The sequence below is a fragment of the Myiozetetes cayanensis genome, unplaced genomic scaffold (assembly GCF_022539395.1).
Source record: "Myiozetetes cayanensis isolate MyiCay16 unplaced genomic scaffold, myiCay2020 scf6-25, whole genome shotgun sequence".
NCBI classification, from domain to species: Eukaryota; Metazoa; Chordata; class Aves; order Passeriformes; family Tyrannidae; genus Myiozetetes; species Myiozetetes cayanensis.
The window spans coordinates 10,250,267-10,268,065 of NW_026087853.1; the positions used below are offsets into that span (position 1 = coordinate 10,250,267).

Below are 17,799 nucleotides of genomic sequence, written 5' to 3' on the forward strand. Positions count from 1 at the left end.
AAATGTATGCAAATTGCAAAAACAGCATCAAAGGTTTTCCCTTTACACAATCCATGAACCTGGGCAGCTTTCAGGACCCCACATCATCTGAACCTCATGAGTTCTCCAGTTTCCAATGGTACCATGGATGAGATTCAATGTCACAACAAAAGGACACTGATAAAGAAGCAAAACACTAAAACAGACCCCATACTTGGGGCACTTTGTTTTGCATTCTATATCCAGAATTTTCCATTTATCTCCTAATTTTCCTGTATCTTATCTAATAAGATCAGGATTTCTGAGGTGGTGGCTGAAACAGAGAGTGAAGCCCCACTGCTTGCTTTAGGACTGTGTAGCAAAAATATTGATGAAGTCTGAATTCTCATTTTGGCTCTGCCAACCCCCAGATCTCTGCTCAATGCACAGATCTCTGCTCAAACACACACAGTGAACTAGGGAGGTCTTCAGCAAATCAAACCATTACTGTGACCCGTCCCAGCAGCCCTAAGCCCTGGCCATCCACCACTTCTGTTCAAGACCCAGTGATGCTTCCTGCAACCAGAAGAAACCAGGACGACTTGGGAGGGAGAGCAGAGCAGAAGGTCAAACATGCACGGTACTTGCCCAGCTGTAACTGCATGGCTTATCATTCCTCGACTGAATGACACCATTTTCTCACTCTGACTTTACAAAAATCACCTACTTAGGCTATACAATGTGATTAACTACCTATGGTAGAGCTAGTAGCGTTTTTACAGCCAAGCAAGGAGCAGTTGTACAAATTGCCCTACACTTTCATGAATCAACGTTAGTACAACACCAATTGCCTCCCTGCCTGTGCTGAGGGGGACCTTCTCATCACTTAGGCTAGACTAGCAGGCAAGTCACGAAGAACACATCCAGTCTGTCTCACAACCAGGTGACAACCTTGGAAAAAGCAATGGGATACACTTCTGTCTGTCCCAAAATTGCACAAAGAAGGTATCCAGGACTAGGAAAAGACAGAAGGGGAAATCAGGAGTGGGTTTTGCAACCACAACAATCTGGCTCTAGTTCCATTGGGTCATATTTGTACACCAAACCCCACAGCAAACGGCAGAAAACAGAAGCTTTTTCGTCCCAGCAGTGTTCACTGATGAAACACTGCATACTCCCACTGTCATCAAGCCTAGCATTGCTTGGGGTTCAAATCCAGGTGTCCAAGTATGTGTACAGTGTCTGGTATCCAGCTGGGTTCTGGTGTACCACAGGTCATGGCCATCAGCCACACATCCATCACTTGGATACTCCAGATCATTTGAAATGGAACTGGGCACCAGTTCAGTTCAGACAACTGACTTACATATTCAGCTATTAAATATTTATTCATGAGTCAAATCCTACTTCCCTCATCTTTGGAGGCAAAAGAGGTGAGCATGACTTGTCCTTTAACATGAGATACATTTGTCTTTTCAAGTATGAATGACTTCCTGAAGGTCAGGTCATCCCAGATAAACATCCCAGTCAAATCCCAGTTTAGCTAATTTCTAATGAATGAAGCTACAGAGCAACCAGTGCATCCCAATGACATTGAAAGGGGAGAGAGAAGTAGCAAGGCTCTGAAATTAATTCACAAGACTCATAAAATGAAAAATGATCACAAAACCTCAAATACTATCCAAAACTTATTCCCTTTGCTCACAAAATTCCTTCCAAGTTTCCAGCCACAGACAGGAATCCCTATGCTTCAACATTTTTAACTCACATTTCTATCTCAGAGCCCTGCAGATCAGCCCAACCTGGCCCATGCTCCTTCCAGCCTCACATTCCCAAATGCATTCCCCACACCCAAAGCAAACAGCTCAAGCTCTCTTCAAGTTTCACATATCTTCCTTTCCCATCCACTGCCACAGGCACTACCAGCTACCCTAGGCTGCTATTAGATGCACACAATATTAAGTGTGACATTAGTATTATGTTGGACCTTTGGGATGGTTCTGCTCCAGGCACACTGCCCTCTCCACCTGCCCTTTCTCCAAAAACACGCCAGCACCAGCGAAATATTACCTTTGTCACTGCAGCTCAGTCTGTACAGCAGCCCACCCATCTCCTCAGGAAGAGAAAGGCACAGAGCAAACCAGAAAAGAGCTGAAATGTATGTTGGGTCAGTACAAGCAGAGGAACTGCAAGGACAAGCCAAAGGAAACCCAACAAGGACAGGAAGAGAGGATCCAGCATCCTGGGGAGAAGGGTATTTTGTAGGAAGTAAAATCTGAAGGATAGGTACTAGTCTCACAACCAGACCTCGCCCTCTACCCCTTGACTTCTCAACTTCTCCAAAAACTATGATTATTTAACAGTATTGTCCATGCTTGAGGGTGTCCTTTCTGGTATCCATGCTGTGACAGATCCATATGGCATTGCTCATCGTTGTGCCCCAAGTCTCCAAGATCGATGCAGCCTGGAGGTCCTTTTCCCTCCACACTTCACTAAATTGTGCAGCTTATGTTTCTGCAGTAATTTTATATTCCACCTGTGTATCATATGGACAGAGCAGTCAGAAACAGCCACAGTGACTTTTAGCTTATAATCACACCTTTCTTCTCTAATACCTCTTTCTCTTTCAACTACCTCTTCTGAAACCTTTCAAAATGCTGCTGAGATAACTTTCCCTCTCCTCTCTCTTTCTCCCCAGACAACTCCAAGTCTAACATGCTTCTGTCTCTGACACTTTCCCTTCAGTTTATAATTTATCTTATCCTGCAGACTCTTTTATCCCGCCACAGTTCCCAAGGCATTGGGAACATAAAGGAAATGTTCCCAAGGAGCGTAAGGATCAAAAACGTGACAGCAGACCAGATTATTCCTAAACTATCCCACACTTACATAAACAGAAGGCAGCACTTAACAAATGAGTAGTGACAGGAAAAAAGGATATAGAGAAGTAATTATGATAAAAACATGTCAATTTGCTCAGGAATACTGATATACAAGGATTATTTCATTTCACCTTTGAAAAACTGCTTTTTCTTTACATACTTTGGACAAGAAAGAAGTCCAAAGGGGTCTTTGCCCTCTTTTGATCAACATACCAGGTTCTGCTCCAGCAAATCACAGAATATTTTGAGTTGGAAGGGACTCACAAGGATATTCCTGGGGAGGGGAAAAAAAGACACACAACACTTGTAAGTTATCACTGCACAAACCCAGGAGATTCCTCTCTGAAGAACCGTATAAAGGAAACTGTCACAGAGCCAAAATATTCTCTTGTGACAGCCAAGCTTCTTGCAACTTCCCAAATAAGGCCATGACTTTAAAGAGCATGTCTCTTCAAAGCCTCATTGATTTTCATTGCCTCGTGAAGAAGCACATTGTTTATGTGTCTGGGTGCACTGATATTAAAACAGGATGAGAGGGGCACAGCTCCGTGGTTTCAAAGCCTGGTTTCTAGACAGAACGAACCACAGGAAGCTTCTACAGGCTGACAGCACAGCTTTGGCCACTATTTTGGAGTGATTCTTTGTGCAAACTGAGCCTAGAAGGTGTGAAGACGCTAACAGGCGCAGCCAGCTTTTCCTAGTACTCTGGGGATAGATCTCCAATGAATTTTGAAGCACGGTATTATATTTCATCCTGCCTTCCAAAGTTCAGAAACTTTTGCAACAAAGTTAGGGTTCATGCTGAAGTTTAGGACATGTTTTGCATAACCTCTCTATTTTTCAAACACTAATTTACTTAGAGAGAAAGACAGAAAGAGAGAAAGAGAGGAAGGGAGGGAGGGAGGAAGAAAGGAAGGAAGAAAGCAAGGAAGAAAGGAAGGAAGAAAGAAAGAAAGAGCCCCAACCTATAGAATTAGACCATCTTTGCTCTGTCTAGTTCATATTTATTATCCATGCTTCTCCTGAAGGCTCTCTCATAGTTTCAGCTTGTTGAAAATGATCAGGTGCTTCAGTTCAAGTTTTACACTTGAAGCACAGCACTATGAAATCAGAATGTTTTTGCACAATCATGTGAAAACAAAGTCAATCCTTACAAAGCACCCTACACAAAGACTTACAGGTCTCAGCCACTCCAGCTATCCCACCTTTGCAATTATGGTGTGTCCATCCTGTAATATTCATACAGCAAAAAATAAACTCACAGAACTTCAAAGCCATGGACAGAAGAGGAAGAAAAGCAATCAGAAAGTGGGTCAGTAGAGCTTGTGTATACTGAGAGCACAAGCTACTCAGGTGACACTGTTCAGAAAGTACAAGTTGTAGTACTACACAGGCACAAGGAGAGGAAAAGCCAAAGGAAAAAAGTACAAGCCAAAGCCAAGCAATACATCACAGTTGTACCTAAACACCAAGAAAATGAAATTTGGTGGTATGTGACCTTAAGCAACTCCAGCAAAACTCGTGTCTTCTGTCCATGTGCTATGTAACCCAATGGAGTGGGTTTCCAGTACTGCTGGAAGCAGTGTCTTCTGCACAAAGGGTTGACCTGGGGTGAAACGAGTCCCCACCCTCTTCACCTTGATCACACATTCACAGTGCTGTCTTTACCCTTCAGAGCATCATGCAGAAATAAACCAGGTGAAAAAGTGACTAAACCAACCAATGGATTTTCTTTGCCTGAATAAACAAATTACCAAAACATCCCACAACAAAATGCTCATGAAGTCCCACATGAGGAGAGTGGTGGGAAGGTCATTCTAGAGCCAAGGGGGAATAAACACACAGTTACACCAGTTTAGGCATAACTAATAAACTGTCCTGTAAGTTTATCTACATGAGAAAACTTTAGAAAAGTAATCTGAATTAACATTTCTGTAATGAATCAAACCACATTAGATCCCTGCAGACACGCTCATTATTAATTAAATCAACCCTATTTCATATTTAGTATAATTTACTTTGATGTGAATTAAGCTTAATCAAATTAAGGTCACTTGAATGCTGAATCAGAGAATATATACAATGGTTTAATTTAGTTTACCTAATTTACTTTACATTCATATTTTAAGTGATTTGGATTAATTTTTGTTTACATACTTGTTAAGACAGCTTTAACATAGAGAGAGACAGCACAAAACAGAGGAGATGTTGGAAAAATCCCCCCCAAATCAACAATTTTGAGCTGTCAATGAAATTATTTCCCATGAAAGGGGTACTTGAAGCTGTGTATCCCACTGAGGACACACTGGCAGGGCTGCTGCATGGGCTTCTGCATGGGCACTCTCCATGAAGGCTCTCCCCTGTCCCTGTCTCTATCTTTCCTAAAGTTCCTCTGATGCCCAGAGGCTGAAGAGAAAATCAGACTCCTCAAGTTTTCATCCTCCTGCATTTGCAATAGCTGAACAGATGTTGATGGGCCATGAGAAATGCATGTCCTGAAGGAAAATGAAACAATCCTGATGGAAGCTGAGGCATTTGATGTGGTTATTTTTTAAATAGCAGGTCACTAAAATATTCGACATGTTTTGTACTATTGGGAAAACACAGCAGCTATCAAAGTTCTTGTTTGTAATAAAATAACAAAATATCATAAAAGCCTGCTTCTTTAGGTAGATGTGCTGAATTCACTTGCCATGTTGATTCACAGTCTTAAGATCTTCTAAGGTTGCTTATCCTGCTCCAACACTTTAAAAGCCACCACCGAATCTTCCAGCAAACTCCCTTCACATTCCTCTTACGTGACTATGCTTTTTACCATTAAAGAGATTTTTCTGTATACACAGATGTGTAGACAAACGCACTCTGTCGTATTTAGGGCACTAGTCATCTAATATTTTCTGTGATGCAGGTACCATCTGTGAAGCTGAACTGCAGTTCAGGCCTATCATACTGACATGGGCGTTGGGGAACCAGAGATGGAAATTGATATTAGATTATAATCCCACTGCATTCAAATAGAAGACGAGGGCTCTAGCAAGGTCAGGCTTAACCTCAGCCTCTAATACCCAGGCATACCTCTAAAAGGTTTGTTAAGGGAACCTTTAGCTGTGTTGTTTGTTTTGCTGTGTCCACTCAGGATTATCATCTTTTAAAGGTCACAAAAGGTGTCCAAACCTCCAAAGCAAAATGATGATGAAGAGACTCTGATGACAACAACAGATGACAGCTGGTATCAGGGTGCAACTAAGGCTGCAGTGACAGACTTTGACCAAAGTGACAATGAGATCAGAGTCTGGAGACCAGTGTCAAAAATAAGAGGTCATAGAAAGCATTCCTGCGTAAGGAAGAAGGACTATTGTTTTAGCAATTTAGCATGGAAATCCTCAGCAAACCACTGGGTTAATCAGACCATGCACTGATCTAAATGTGAGCTCCTGGAAGCATGAAGTCACCACTGAGAGGAGGATCAGACACGGAGCATCATTTCCACTTGGGCTGCCCTGGTGCGCCATGGCCGCACCACAGCCCTCTCTCCCACTCCCACTGGTGTGGTGCTGACAGACATTTACACAGCTCCATGATGAATTGGTTCAGGACACTGAGCCAGCTGGAAACTGGGAGAACTGATTAAACCAGACCTGCACCACTACTCAGGACAGTGGTAACAGCTAAATGCGTGACGAGAGGCATTCGCCCCACACACCTCTGAACATGCTTCATAGCTTGAGAAATGTCCCTGTGTGCACTATTGCTCTTACAAACTTGTTTCCATATTCCCTAGCTTGCTGCCTGGCCCAGTGTCCCCTCTGCTATTTCTGTAACACTCTCCATATTTAATACCATGAAATTTTTAAGCAGCATGCTGGCTCAGGCTTTTCTGAGATCCTGCAAAGGGCTGCAGTCATGCAGTTCTGGCAGTATTTTTGTTTAGCAAGCCAGGACAGAAGAGACAAGCAGGACTTTGCAGCTCTTGTGGCCCTTGGGCAACATCCTGAGGACCACAAAATGAGGGGGTGTTCGCTGGAATCAGTACAACAAGCTCTGGGGGACTCCTCTCTCTACACACACACACACCCCCCCCCCCGCACACACACACCACTCCTAAGTTACACTAACTCTGACCACCTTTTCTGTTCCCTTTTTACTTCCATTTTTGCCTGTGAACCCTCAAAAGGGAAGGACCCACCCCATCTGCCTCACCAGGATTGCTCAAACAGCTCCAGCCCTCCACATTGTTTCCCAGCAAACTGATTCCTTGTACCATTCACCTGCCTCCTCTGCTCCCCCAAAGGCTGGGGTTGTTTTTAACTCACTGTCAGGTGTTCAGTTAATAACTGTTCACTGGGGGCTGGGGAGCACTTTAAACAAGAGATGCTTATGTTCCTATTCTATTTGTGTGTGCTAAAAGTGAGGACTTCCATACAGAGGACAGGAAAAGGGCAGCTTTTGTCTCCCTCCCTAAAAGCTACATATTTCCTGTGCTCAGTTCTGCCCTCGAATGAAGAAGCGAGCCTTCACTGTTCCATCAGACCCCAAACCCATCAATACTTGCACCTATACTTCAATTTACTACGGTCAATGGTCTTATTACAACAGCCATTAGGTTCACAAACATCAAGGATGCTGTTCCCAGTAATAAGGTCGAGAATGTGTACAAGTCTTTTCAAGATTAGGATCTTAATGCCATAGCATCAGCCGGCTTTCTTCATGCCTCCAGCATTAGATGTGGGCAGCTGAAATCCCCAAGGATGGAGGTGGATGGCTGTCTCCAGGCTGACTTGCAGATAGAGGCAAGTGCCTCTGGACTGCTCCTGGGCGTGTGATGAACGAGACATCCCTGGGCATCACCCCTCACCATGGCAGTCCTGGTGGCAGCTATGTGTGATTCCTTATGCTGTGAACTAGTGTTTGACAGCTCAGCTCCAATTAAAACAAATAAGTACAAAGCCAAGCAGCAGCAGGTCAGGCTCTGGGAGGATCCACCACAATGCTGGGCTAGCAGTGGAGTCCTAAGACAGTGTTGTGAGTTACAGATCACTTTGGTGGCAGCTGACAAAGCAGCACTTCAGACACCTCCTCTAAAGGACAACACTGCACATGCCAAAGTTGATGAAAAGATATAAGTCCTCATTCCATATACTCACAGATGGCTCTTACTACCAGACAAGTGAAACAACAAACAGGGAGAAATATAGGATATTTTATTAAGTATACAGGTGAAATGAATATATAAGTCCATGTTTTCTCTCTTCCACTTACCTGGCTAGTCAAAGAAATTAACTGCCTGAGAAGGTTGTTCATTTGGATGATTCAACCCTTACTTCTCAACAAAGCAGCTGTGGGATCAAAAATTGACTTAGATTCACCTAGGTGATGTATTTAGTTATCTAAAAGAAAGATTAGCATGCAAATGTGTTGAAGCACTCAACACTAATTCATGACAAAGCCATAATATTAAAGTTACCTCATTCTGTCAAAATATGCTCGTCCAGTATTTCTCTCATTTTAAATCACAAATCCTTTTCAAAAAGGAATTCACAGATTATCTCAAATCCCACTGCTGTTTGGCAGGTGGGAACTAGAGTGACAGACAAAACAGAGCCATCTAATAAAATAATTACTTTAATATCAAAAATATTTTAACTGGGCAATAACAGCAAAGAGCTCATAGAAGTGGGTTACACACATACAAACTGCATGAAAATATGTGCATATGGGGATGATTTTAACTGTCTTGTTTCTGATTTTTAAAATTTTTGTAGGCATTTTTTGATCTCTCTTTTGATGTCCTCTGGGCCACAAACCATGAATTGAGTAGTGCTGGTCTTTTCAGTGTTGAAGACATATTCCTACTCATCCAGCACACATGCAACAGACATTTCCCATTACAGCTTTTACACTTGAATGTACATTTTTAAGCTCTCCCTTTCATCCTGAGCATTGAGCAGTCCTGGGTGTGTTTAGCTGTTCCTGTTGCAGGTAAATAGACACCCATAGAACATCGCTGCAGCCAACCCCCTGAGCTGCGTACAGCTAAGGAAGAAAAAAGGATACAGCATGCAATTAAAGGGATTATGGTGGCCACAGCCCTGCTTCTTGCTGATGCCATTTCACTGTGTTTTCTAGATCTCCTCGTTGCTGAGGGAGTGGCTTACTGGTAGGGGATAAAGGAGGGAAGCACAGGAAGGAAGCAACACACATCCTGACTAAGATGCAGCGAATGATGGGAATAGGAAAAGAAAGAGGAAGGAATGAATGGACAGCAATACACAAGGAACTTTGCTGTGATGCTTAGCATTTATTTTAAATACTCTTGTCATCCTCAGAAACGCTATTTGAACAGGAGACTCCAATCTAGCAAAGCAAGGCCTTTAGCAGGACCCAACTTAAGCCTTAAATCCTGTGCTAGACTGAGACCCAGCTACTTAATCATCTTAATTCCCTCTCAGGTAAATATTGTCATCCTCCAGCATATAAAGCAACAAAGCAAAAAAGGTTAAGAGATTTAGCAGCCACAGACTGCCAAGGAAGCACAGCATGCCTGCACTATGGAGCTCACCCCCGTGACAAGGACTGGGCCTTGCTGCAGAAACAGATACAAACTGTTGGAGCATCTACCTGTGCCTGCACCTGCAGCATGCTACAAGTCACAGTACTACACAGCTTGCTCTTTTTTTGGTTTGTTTTTTTACTTTTTTCTCACAGAAAAACATGTCTATCCATCCTGGCACCTATGTGAAGCTGAAAAAAGAGAGAAATAAAACTGTGAGATCTCAAGCTGCAGGAATGACACCTACTGACTGGGAAATGAACTGCTCACCTAAACGAGATCTGCACTCAGTGGGGAGGGGCTTCCACAGAACAAACCAGCACATGACATGACATGGGCATGACCTGGCACCCTGCACTCGCAGCCCAGAAAGCCAATTGGATCCTGGGCTGCATCAAGAGCAGGTTGGCCAACAGGTCAAGGGAAGGGATTCTGCCCCTCTACTTCACTCTGGTGAGACCCCACTCAGAGTGCTGCATCCAGCTCTGGGGTCCCCAGCACAGGAAAGACATGGACCTGTGAGTGTGTCCAGAGAAGGGTCACAAAGAAGAACAGCAGGATGGAGCACCTCTCCTGTCTCGAGCACAAGTCCTATGAGGAGAGGCTGAGGGAGCTGGGATTGTTTAGTCTAGAGAAGAGAAGGCTTAGAGGTGACCTCATCACTCTCTTCAACTACCTGAAGGGAAGTTATAGCCAGGTGGGGGTTGGTCTCTTCTCCCAGGCAACCAACAACAGGACAAGGGGACATGGGCTCAAGCTCTGCCAGGGGAAGTTTAGGTTAGATGTTAGGAAGAAATTCTTTACAGAGAGGGTGATCAGGCATTGGAACGGCCTGCCCAGAGAGGTGGTGGATTCACCATCCCTGGAAGTTTTTAAAAAGAGATTGGACATGGCCCTTAGTGCCATGATATAGTAATTAGAGTTGGATCAGGGGTTGGACTTGATGATCTTGGAGGTCTTTTCCAACCCAATCTATTCTATGATTCTATGATTCTATGATTCTGTGAAGTAAGGCTAAGGGAGTTGCCTGGAGAGTAAAAGGCCCCAGGGAGATTTAATGACCTTTTCAGTACTTAAAGTACTTTCTACCAGGCCCTGAGGTCACAAGGACGAGGGGCAAACGTTTAAAACTGAAAGAGGGCAGTTTTACATTAGACATAAGGAAGAAATTCTTTTTGAGGGTGGAACAGGTTGCCCAGAGAGGTGGTAGGTGGCCCATCCCTGGATGGGACTTTGAGAAACTTGGTCTAGTGGAAGGTGTCCCTGTAAATGGCAGGGAGGTTGGACCTGATGATCTTTAAAAGACCCTTCCAACCCAAACCATTCTGTGATTCTACATAACAGGACCAACCTCAATGCTGACAATAAGGGTGATCACATGAAAGCCTGCAGGAAATTCAGTCAGGGAGAGAGTTTTATTGATTTGAAGACATTCAAATTCCTGGTAAACAGTATACACGACCCCGGGGGAAAAAAACATCTCCACGATGAACTCAGGTAAAAAATACCTTTTTTGGGGCAGGGAACGTAGCTAGTAGTTAGAAAATGCTCATTCATACTACCAGCTAGCCTACACAGTTTGTAGCTCAAAGCACTTGAGAGCATGAGTTGGAGGGTCTGCAGTGCATAAGAGAGCAGGAGCACTATCTCAGTAAAAGACAAATTTTAATTTGTAGCAATAGCATTCCCTGAAGAAATCATTTCATGAGCATTTCTGGTGGTGTTAGGGAGGACTGCCTAAACCTTTCAGCCTCCTGCTTGCTCCTACCCTATGTACACACCCTTTGCATATGGGAAGTGTGAATCTTCTTTTTTTCTGTCTTTCTTTGTAAAGACTACCAAACCACAAGCATCTAAGTTGGCACATCTGAGACAAACAGGAATGGGAACTTAGAAGAAATATATAAACTTGCACTGAACTTGAAACAAATGTAAGGCTTGAATGCCTACATCGAGAAAGGAAAATCAAAAGTTTCTGGCCCCCACATGTCTCTCTGACTTCAGGACTGTTAAGTATCCAGTGAAATGTAATGCTTCAGTGGTTGTTGTGATGTTACAGAACAGCACTTTGGATAGTCAGAAATGTGAAGGAGGTTTCCAGGCTCAAATTTTTGGTAGGGACTTGCCCAGTCTGTCTTCTCTGATTAATAAAAATAGATATCCTTAACGCTTCTATAACTCTCAAACGATGAATAGTTTTGGAAAGACTGTCAATACTATTCCAAGCCTTTGCTCAACACAAAAATGCGAAGTCTTACCAGAAGAAACATTCTGCAGTGCTAAATATACCAGAATTGAAAACAAAAAAAATTAAACCCACAAACATACAAAAATAACAAACAAACATCCCCCACAAACAAACAAAAACAAAACCCTCAAACAAAACAAAACAAAAAAACCCAAGCACGCACAAGACCCAAGAGTCACCTCCATGAGAACCTGCTGGTTGAACCATGAGGTTCCTACAGCGCAGAGTAGAAATGTCTCCACCAGCCCAGTTCTGGGAAACAGCTTTGCACTTACAGTGCAAAGCTCCCCGTGGGCTAATTAGCCAGGAACAAGGTAGAGCCACCCCAGCAAGGCTGTGTGCTGCCCTGACTTACACCCCAGGGGCCTCCTGGCAGCCTGTCTGGAGTTCTGGTGTCTTCTCCCTGGGCTGCATCAGAGCCATACTGTGACAGGGACAAGGGCTTTGCTGGTGTGCCCATCACATGTGCCTCGGTGGGAGCTCTGAGCTGCAGCAGGGCAGTTCTCGTCGCTTCCCCTCATTACGGCGCATTAGATCAAAAAGCAGATGAAATGGAAGTCCTGGGTAGGTGACTGAGGATGAAATCTGCCTGAGGGCGAACAACAGGGTGAGGTGAAGACACCATGGCACAGTCACTCCACCTCTCCTCCCTGCTCCTGAGAAACTGAGCCCAGGCACAAGGCTGAGAAAAAGGAGGGGAAGCACTGTGGATCCCTGGTGTTCTGCAAAGGCTATGAAGAAAACAAAAAATATGTGGGAGCAATACCAATGTACACTGGAACAGCTCTTACTGCTTATCTACTGCAATGAAGGACAATACAAAACCATCACTGAGTATTTTTTAGAATTCAAATAGAGAGCAGATGAGATGATCCTCAGATTCAGATTTGGCAAAGGACTCTGAAATATGTATAGCGACCTTCTCAGATAAAGAAAATCTGGAGTTCGTTCAACTTATTTCAATTCTGTAATTATTAGGACTGAAAATCAGGTAAAATTCACTTCATCATGGCAGTAGCTTTAGAAATATTTTCTAAAGAGGTTCCATATTGCTCCTTACACAGTGATCAGAACTGAGCAAAACTATGACATAGCAAGAAAGAAGAAAGAAATCACAAATCTGCTAACTTGCAGGATACAAGAAATTTTTTGAGGCTGAACAGTGCTTTCACTTTGGAAAGATTTTGATGATTTTTTACAAGAAATACAAATATTTAAAGTAAAATACTTCAAAAGAGAGAAGTACTGTACTTCCCAAAGGAAGTACCCAGCCAAGTACAAAGACAGACTAAGCAGACACCTTTAATTGTGACACACTTCTAATGGAGCTGTTCTGCACTAGAGTGTCTGTTGTTTAACACAATCTGAGTGATCCAGGAAAGGACAGAAGTGATACAGCACACAAAACCACAAGACTGAGTTAAACAGACCTGCACACATCTGAAAGATTACCTTCAGCCTCAGTTATACCACTAAAAAAATACAAGAGAGAACACCTCAAAAATGAGGGAATGCAGAAAAAGATGTCCAGGGTCTATGCTTTATTTTAGAGAGGGGAAAGTAAGTTTATTTTTAAGTATACAGAATAACAGTTAGTATGACAGAGGTACAACTGACCTGCCTGTTCCTCGACCTGACAGTAAGGGTTTGATGATGGAAACCCAGCATCGCCTGGTTTCTCAATGAGCCACTGCTGCTGCCTTTACACGCCCCCAGCCTTCAGCAACCTTCAGCAGAGGTCCAAAATCTGCTGACAAGGGGTTTCTCTCCAGCTAGAGCTAAACTACCCCTCTAAAGATCAAGGCTGAGCTAACAAAAGCCATTTTCTGTCAGCAGCATAGTATCCACACTTGGGATTTTGCTGACAAAACTATGACAGCCGAAGGGCTGGGTGTTTTGCTATCAAGTGACGTTGGCAGAACTGTGTAGCACAGATTCAGTTTGAAAGGCTGAAAACCTAAATTTATTCTGCAGAAGGTGGTTTGACAACTCCCAACTGACCCCAGGAATACACAACCATGCACACCACGATGCCAAGGCAGGAGTCAGAACATGGCAGGACAGAGTTTTCAAATTAAACAAAAATTAGGTAAGTTACAGGCATATTGCTCCAGCTCAGAAAGTCTCTAAGTGACAAGGTTAAGTGATATTTTATAGACAACTTGATTTTATTAACCATCTCAGTTTATGCTCCTGCTTTTCTACTGCCAACAGTCCACTGGGTTACAGAGGCCATTAGTCCAGTTGGGTTGATAACCCCAACTTTGGTGACATTATAAACAAACCCAACATGTTCTCTCTAGCTTTTCACAGATGCAAACAGAAAGAAACTGTAAAGAAAAAGTTAGAAAATAACACTGCATACATACAGCTCCAGTTATCCTCCACTCAAACTGAAAGCATTGGCAAGACCCTTGAGTTATCTCATGAACTGCTTAATAAATAAAATGTGGAGGATACTGAAATGCTTCATACGTTGCGTAAAAATGTAAAGACTTTGCTTACTTATGTCTGAAAAAAAAAAGGGTTAAGAAGAGTATACACCTTCCTGTTACTAAACCAGGTTTGTACTATGAATACTCAGTCCTCTTTTTCTCAGTGTTTCTCCATGCCTGTTAAATTAGACCTAAACACAACAGCTTTTTAAGTTTTCCAGTTGGTAGCTATACAGAAATGTCAGAACAAAAAGGCTGACTTTAGCCAAACGTTAGGGTGCTCAGTGACACCGCTTTCCCCCATAACTTCTGTACTGAACTCATTACTTTGGCCTGGATTAAAGCACGTGTTATCACAAAAGAGTAAGAAGGTATAGTTTTAATCTGAATAATCCTGTTTAGAGGACGGTTCCATCTCTGGATATTCACTGCATGTTCTGTTTAGAAAAAATGAAGTGCTTAAAGTGTGAGGCTTCCCCCCATCACTGCCTTGGGACTGTAGCATAGAGAGACAGTGTACACTCACCACAGCCATGGAAAAGAGAAGGATTTTTTCAGGTATACACCCAAAATGCTATATCTGGTTTTTATTTTTAAGAACAGAGACCACTGAAACACAGATGCCTTATAAACTACAGGTATGACTAAGAAATAAGAGGTTATACCTCTGTTGACAGAATGTAAAAATTTTATTTTCATCTACAGCAATACTCATAGACATTTTCCCAAACACAAGCTGATTCTGTTTCTTTCAAGAATAAATTAAAATCTGCTGTCAAATAACCTCTACATTTTTTGTACTAAAGCAATATTTTTATGTATCAAAGAGTAATAACACTTCTGCACTTTGACATTTTCCATCCAGGGATCCTAATCCACTTTTGAGACAGAACATCTATTATAATCTGGTTTATTACTAAGATGTATGGTACAGCCACTATTCACACACTTTATACCTTTGAAGTGAAGACATAAAGAATTATCAAAAAATGGAAACCATCACATAAATGCAATAATGCAAAGAATAGCACTGTAATCTATTCACCACGAAAAGCGATATAAATAAAACACACATGGCTAAGCAAATGTTTCAAGGAGGTTTTTATTAAATGTTTGTATAGCCTGCCAGGATCTTTTGGAATTATACAGCCTATATTTATTAAACAAGAATTGTTACTGGAAAACGTTTTAGGTGATTTACAGACATATATTTACCGACAAGTACAACCCATTCAGAAATGTCTGTATATGCAAGAAGAAAAAAATCGCTAATGGAAGCCTTTAAAAGCAAGAATCCATTAAAACAAACAAACAAACAACAAAATAAAATAATCATGTACATAAAAGTATAAAAGTGGTATTAATAAGAAAATACTACTTTAGGTGTGATACACCTGCAGATGCCAAGTGTCACATGGGGAAAGCAGGAAAGGGCTGCTGCACAAGGACACGCCCAGCAGCACACACAGACCAGCTCTGGGTTCTGGCTACCCCACCAGACCAGAGGCAGCCTGGTGTTAGGTGTCCAACCTAGAGACGCACCCATCCACCACTGTCAAAAGTGAGGATATGGGGGAAGTCCTGAAGCCTCTCCTGGAGTTAAGCTGCTTTTCTTTCCAACTGCCCTGAGAGTGCCCTAGGTCTCATGGTGGGGATTACTGTGGGTACATTATGATACCCTAAATTCACAGGCTATCTTAGTGGGTCTCTGTTGCTACCTCTTCCAACAAAAAGCGCAACCACCAACTAGGGAAGTTCACGTGGAGCAGGATACCTTCAATGGGAGAAACTCAAAATTGTTGCAGCCTTCAAACCTGCCCATGGTGCCTTCTCGAGGTGAAAGATGTGCTTATCAGTCAGCTTTCCTTCCTCATGGGGAAAGAGCTCTTCCAATCCTTCTTCATGGGGGAAGAGCTCTCCCAGCTGGACTACTAACTGAACAGGAGGGAGCAAGGGAAAACTTCACTACCATCTGTTGTGTTTGATGACTTATCCCCAGGGGTCTCTGAGCAGCACTGCAATCAGACCAGGTGAGACTGATACAGACACACCTTTTGTACGGAGATGGGAGGGGTCCATGCTACCAGACACGACACAACAGCCTTGTGTGCTTTCGGCCCTCCCCAAGAATGCAATTTTAAGCAAATGAAGAAAACTTATGCCAACGTAAATTGCTAAATAAACTGATGCAGCTCCAAGCCTTCGACACATGCCAGTGCCAGGAGTAAATGTAACTGTAAAGGCAGGCAAAGGCTTTTTTTGACTCCCACTGTACTTCCTAGGAGCACTGCCAACCTCGCAATTCAGGAATCAGGCACCACAGAAAGATATACGGCTTCAAACTGTTATTTCCATTTTTAAGGTTTCTCAATGCAGTTTTATTTTGCTAAAGATAATAATCAAGTGGAAAAAATCACTAGTATTAAAGATGAATCAGGAGCTGGGTTGCTCCGAGATACTGTTGTATCAGAGCAAGCCAACTCTTGAATAAATGGGGAAAGCGAGAGCTTTGGACGATAACGAACCAAAACAAATAACGTTTCCCCTCCATCCTTCCACCAGGAAATCTGTGCGCTGGTGGGGCTTTTTTGCCTTTCCTGTTCACGATCGACAAACCGACCTCGGCAAAACTAGGAGTTGTAGCACCCGCTGCATGAGGGAGAGGGAGACTCCGGGTGATCCGGCACGACCCATGCTGGATGCTACCGAGAAATATCCCATCTCCGCTCCTCCGGTGAACTCCTCGTTTCCCTGCCTTCCAAGCACACGGCCCTCCCCGCCCGAGGGTCTTTCGCCCAAGGAGGGTCTCGGCAGAATCCCCGGCTGCACCGGGCAGGATCCCAGTTGCACAGGGCAGGATCCCTGGGAGCAGGGCACGGCAGCACCGGGCAGGATCCCGGCCGCACACCGCGGCTCCGTTTCCCAGGCGCTCGCAGCCTTTTGTAACCGCGAGATAATCTGTCAGATGGACTTAGGCACTGACAGTCAAACATGCCAAAAACGTCACCACCCACTCCTACTATCCATCCGGTGAAGGACTAGGAAGCGCCGCATTGCTTAACCTCTCCCCCGCCTTCCACTCGCACAGGAAATCCCCACCCCCCACGGCGTGACACCATCGCGGGGGACCCGCCGTGTGCCCCCGCCCCGGCACCTCCGCGGGGCTCTGCGGGCGCCGTGCCCGCCGCGCTCGGCGCATCCCCGCCCGCACTCACCTCATCTTCCCGGCGGGGCGCGGCGGCGGCCGGGGCCGGACCGGGGCCGGGGGCGGGCGGCGGCTGCTGCGGCGGGACGGGACGGGACGGGAGGGCTCCGGCGGCGGCGCCGCCCCAGTGGCAGCGCCGGGCCCCGGGCGCTAGCCGGGCAGCGCGGCGGCGGGCAGCCCCTCCGCCGGCCCGGCCATGTTGCCGGCTCCCGCCCGGCTGCGCTGCCTGTGCCTGTGCCTGTGTGTGTGTGTGGGCAGGACAAAGCGCCGCCGCCGCCCGCCCCGCTCCGCTCCCACGCGCGCCGGGGCCGCGCCGCCGCCCGCCCCTCCCGAGCCGCCCCCGCCGCGGGTGGGCTGGGGAGCCCCGGCCCCGCCCGGCCCGCCCGGGGTGCCCCCGGCAGCGCAGGTGAGGGGGGAGCGGCCGCGCACCGGGAGCGGCACCGACCGGCGGCTCCGGCTCCTCCGCACGCCCCTGCCCCTGCCCCTGCCCCTGCCCTGCCCCTGCCCCTGCCCGTGCCGGG

The 17,799-nt window shown here is 44.8% G+C and overlaps 1 protein-coding gene across 1 annotated transcript in view; it reads right to left on the reverse strand.

The window, feature by feature from the left end:
- EVL (Enah/Vasp-like) overlaps window positions 1-17,449 on the reverse strand; it is a 152,006-nt gene extending 134,557 nt beyond the window's left edge. The window contains exon 1 of the mRNA XM_050337167.1: window positions 17,289-17,449. Coding sequence (XP_050193124.1) covers window positions 17,289-17,293 — 5 coding nt within the window. The 5' untranslated portion in view covers window positions 17,294-17,449. The remainder of the gene's footprint in view (window positions 1-17,288) is intronic.
- Between the last annotated feature and the right edge of the window lie 350 nt (window positions 17,450-17,799).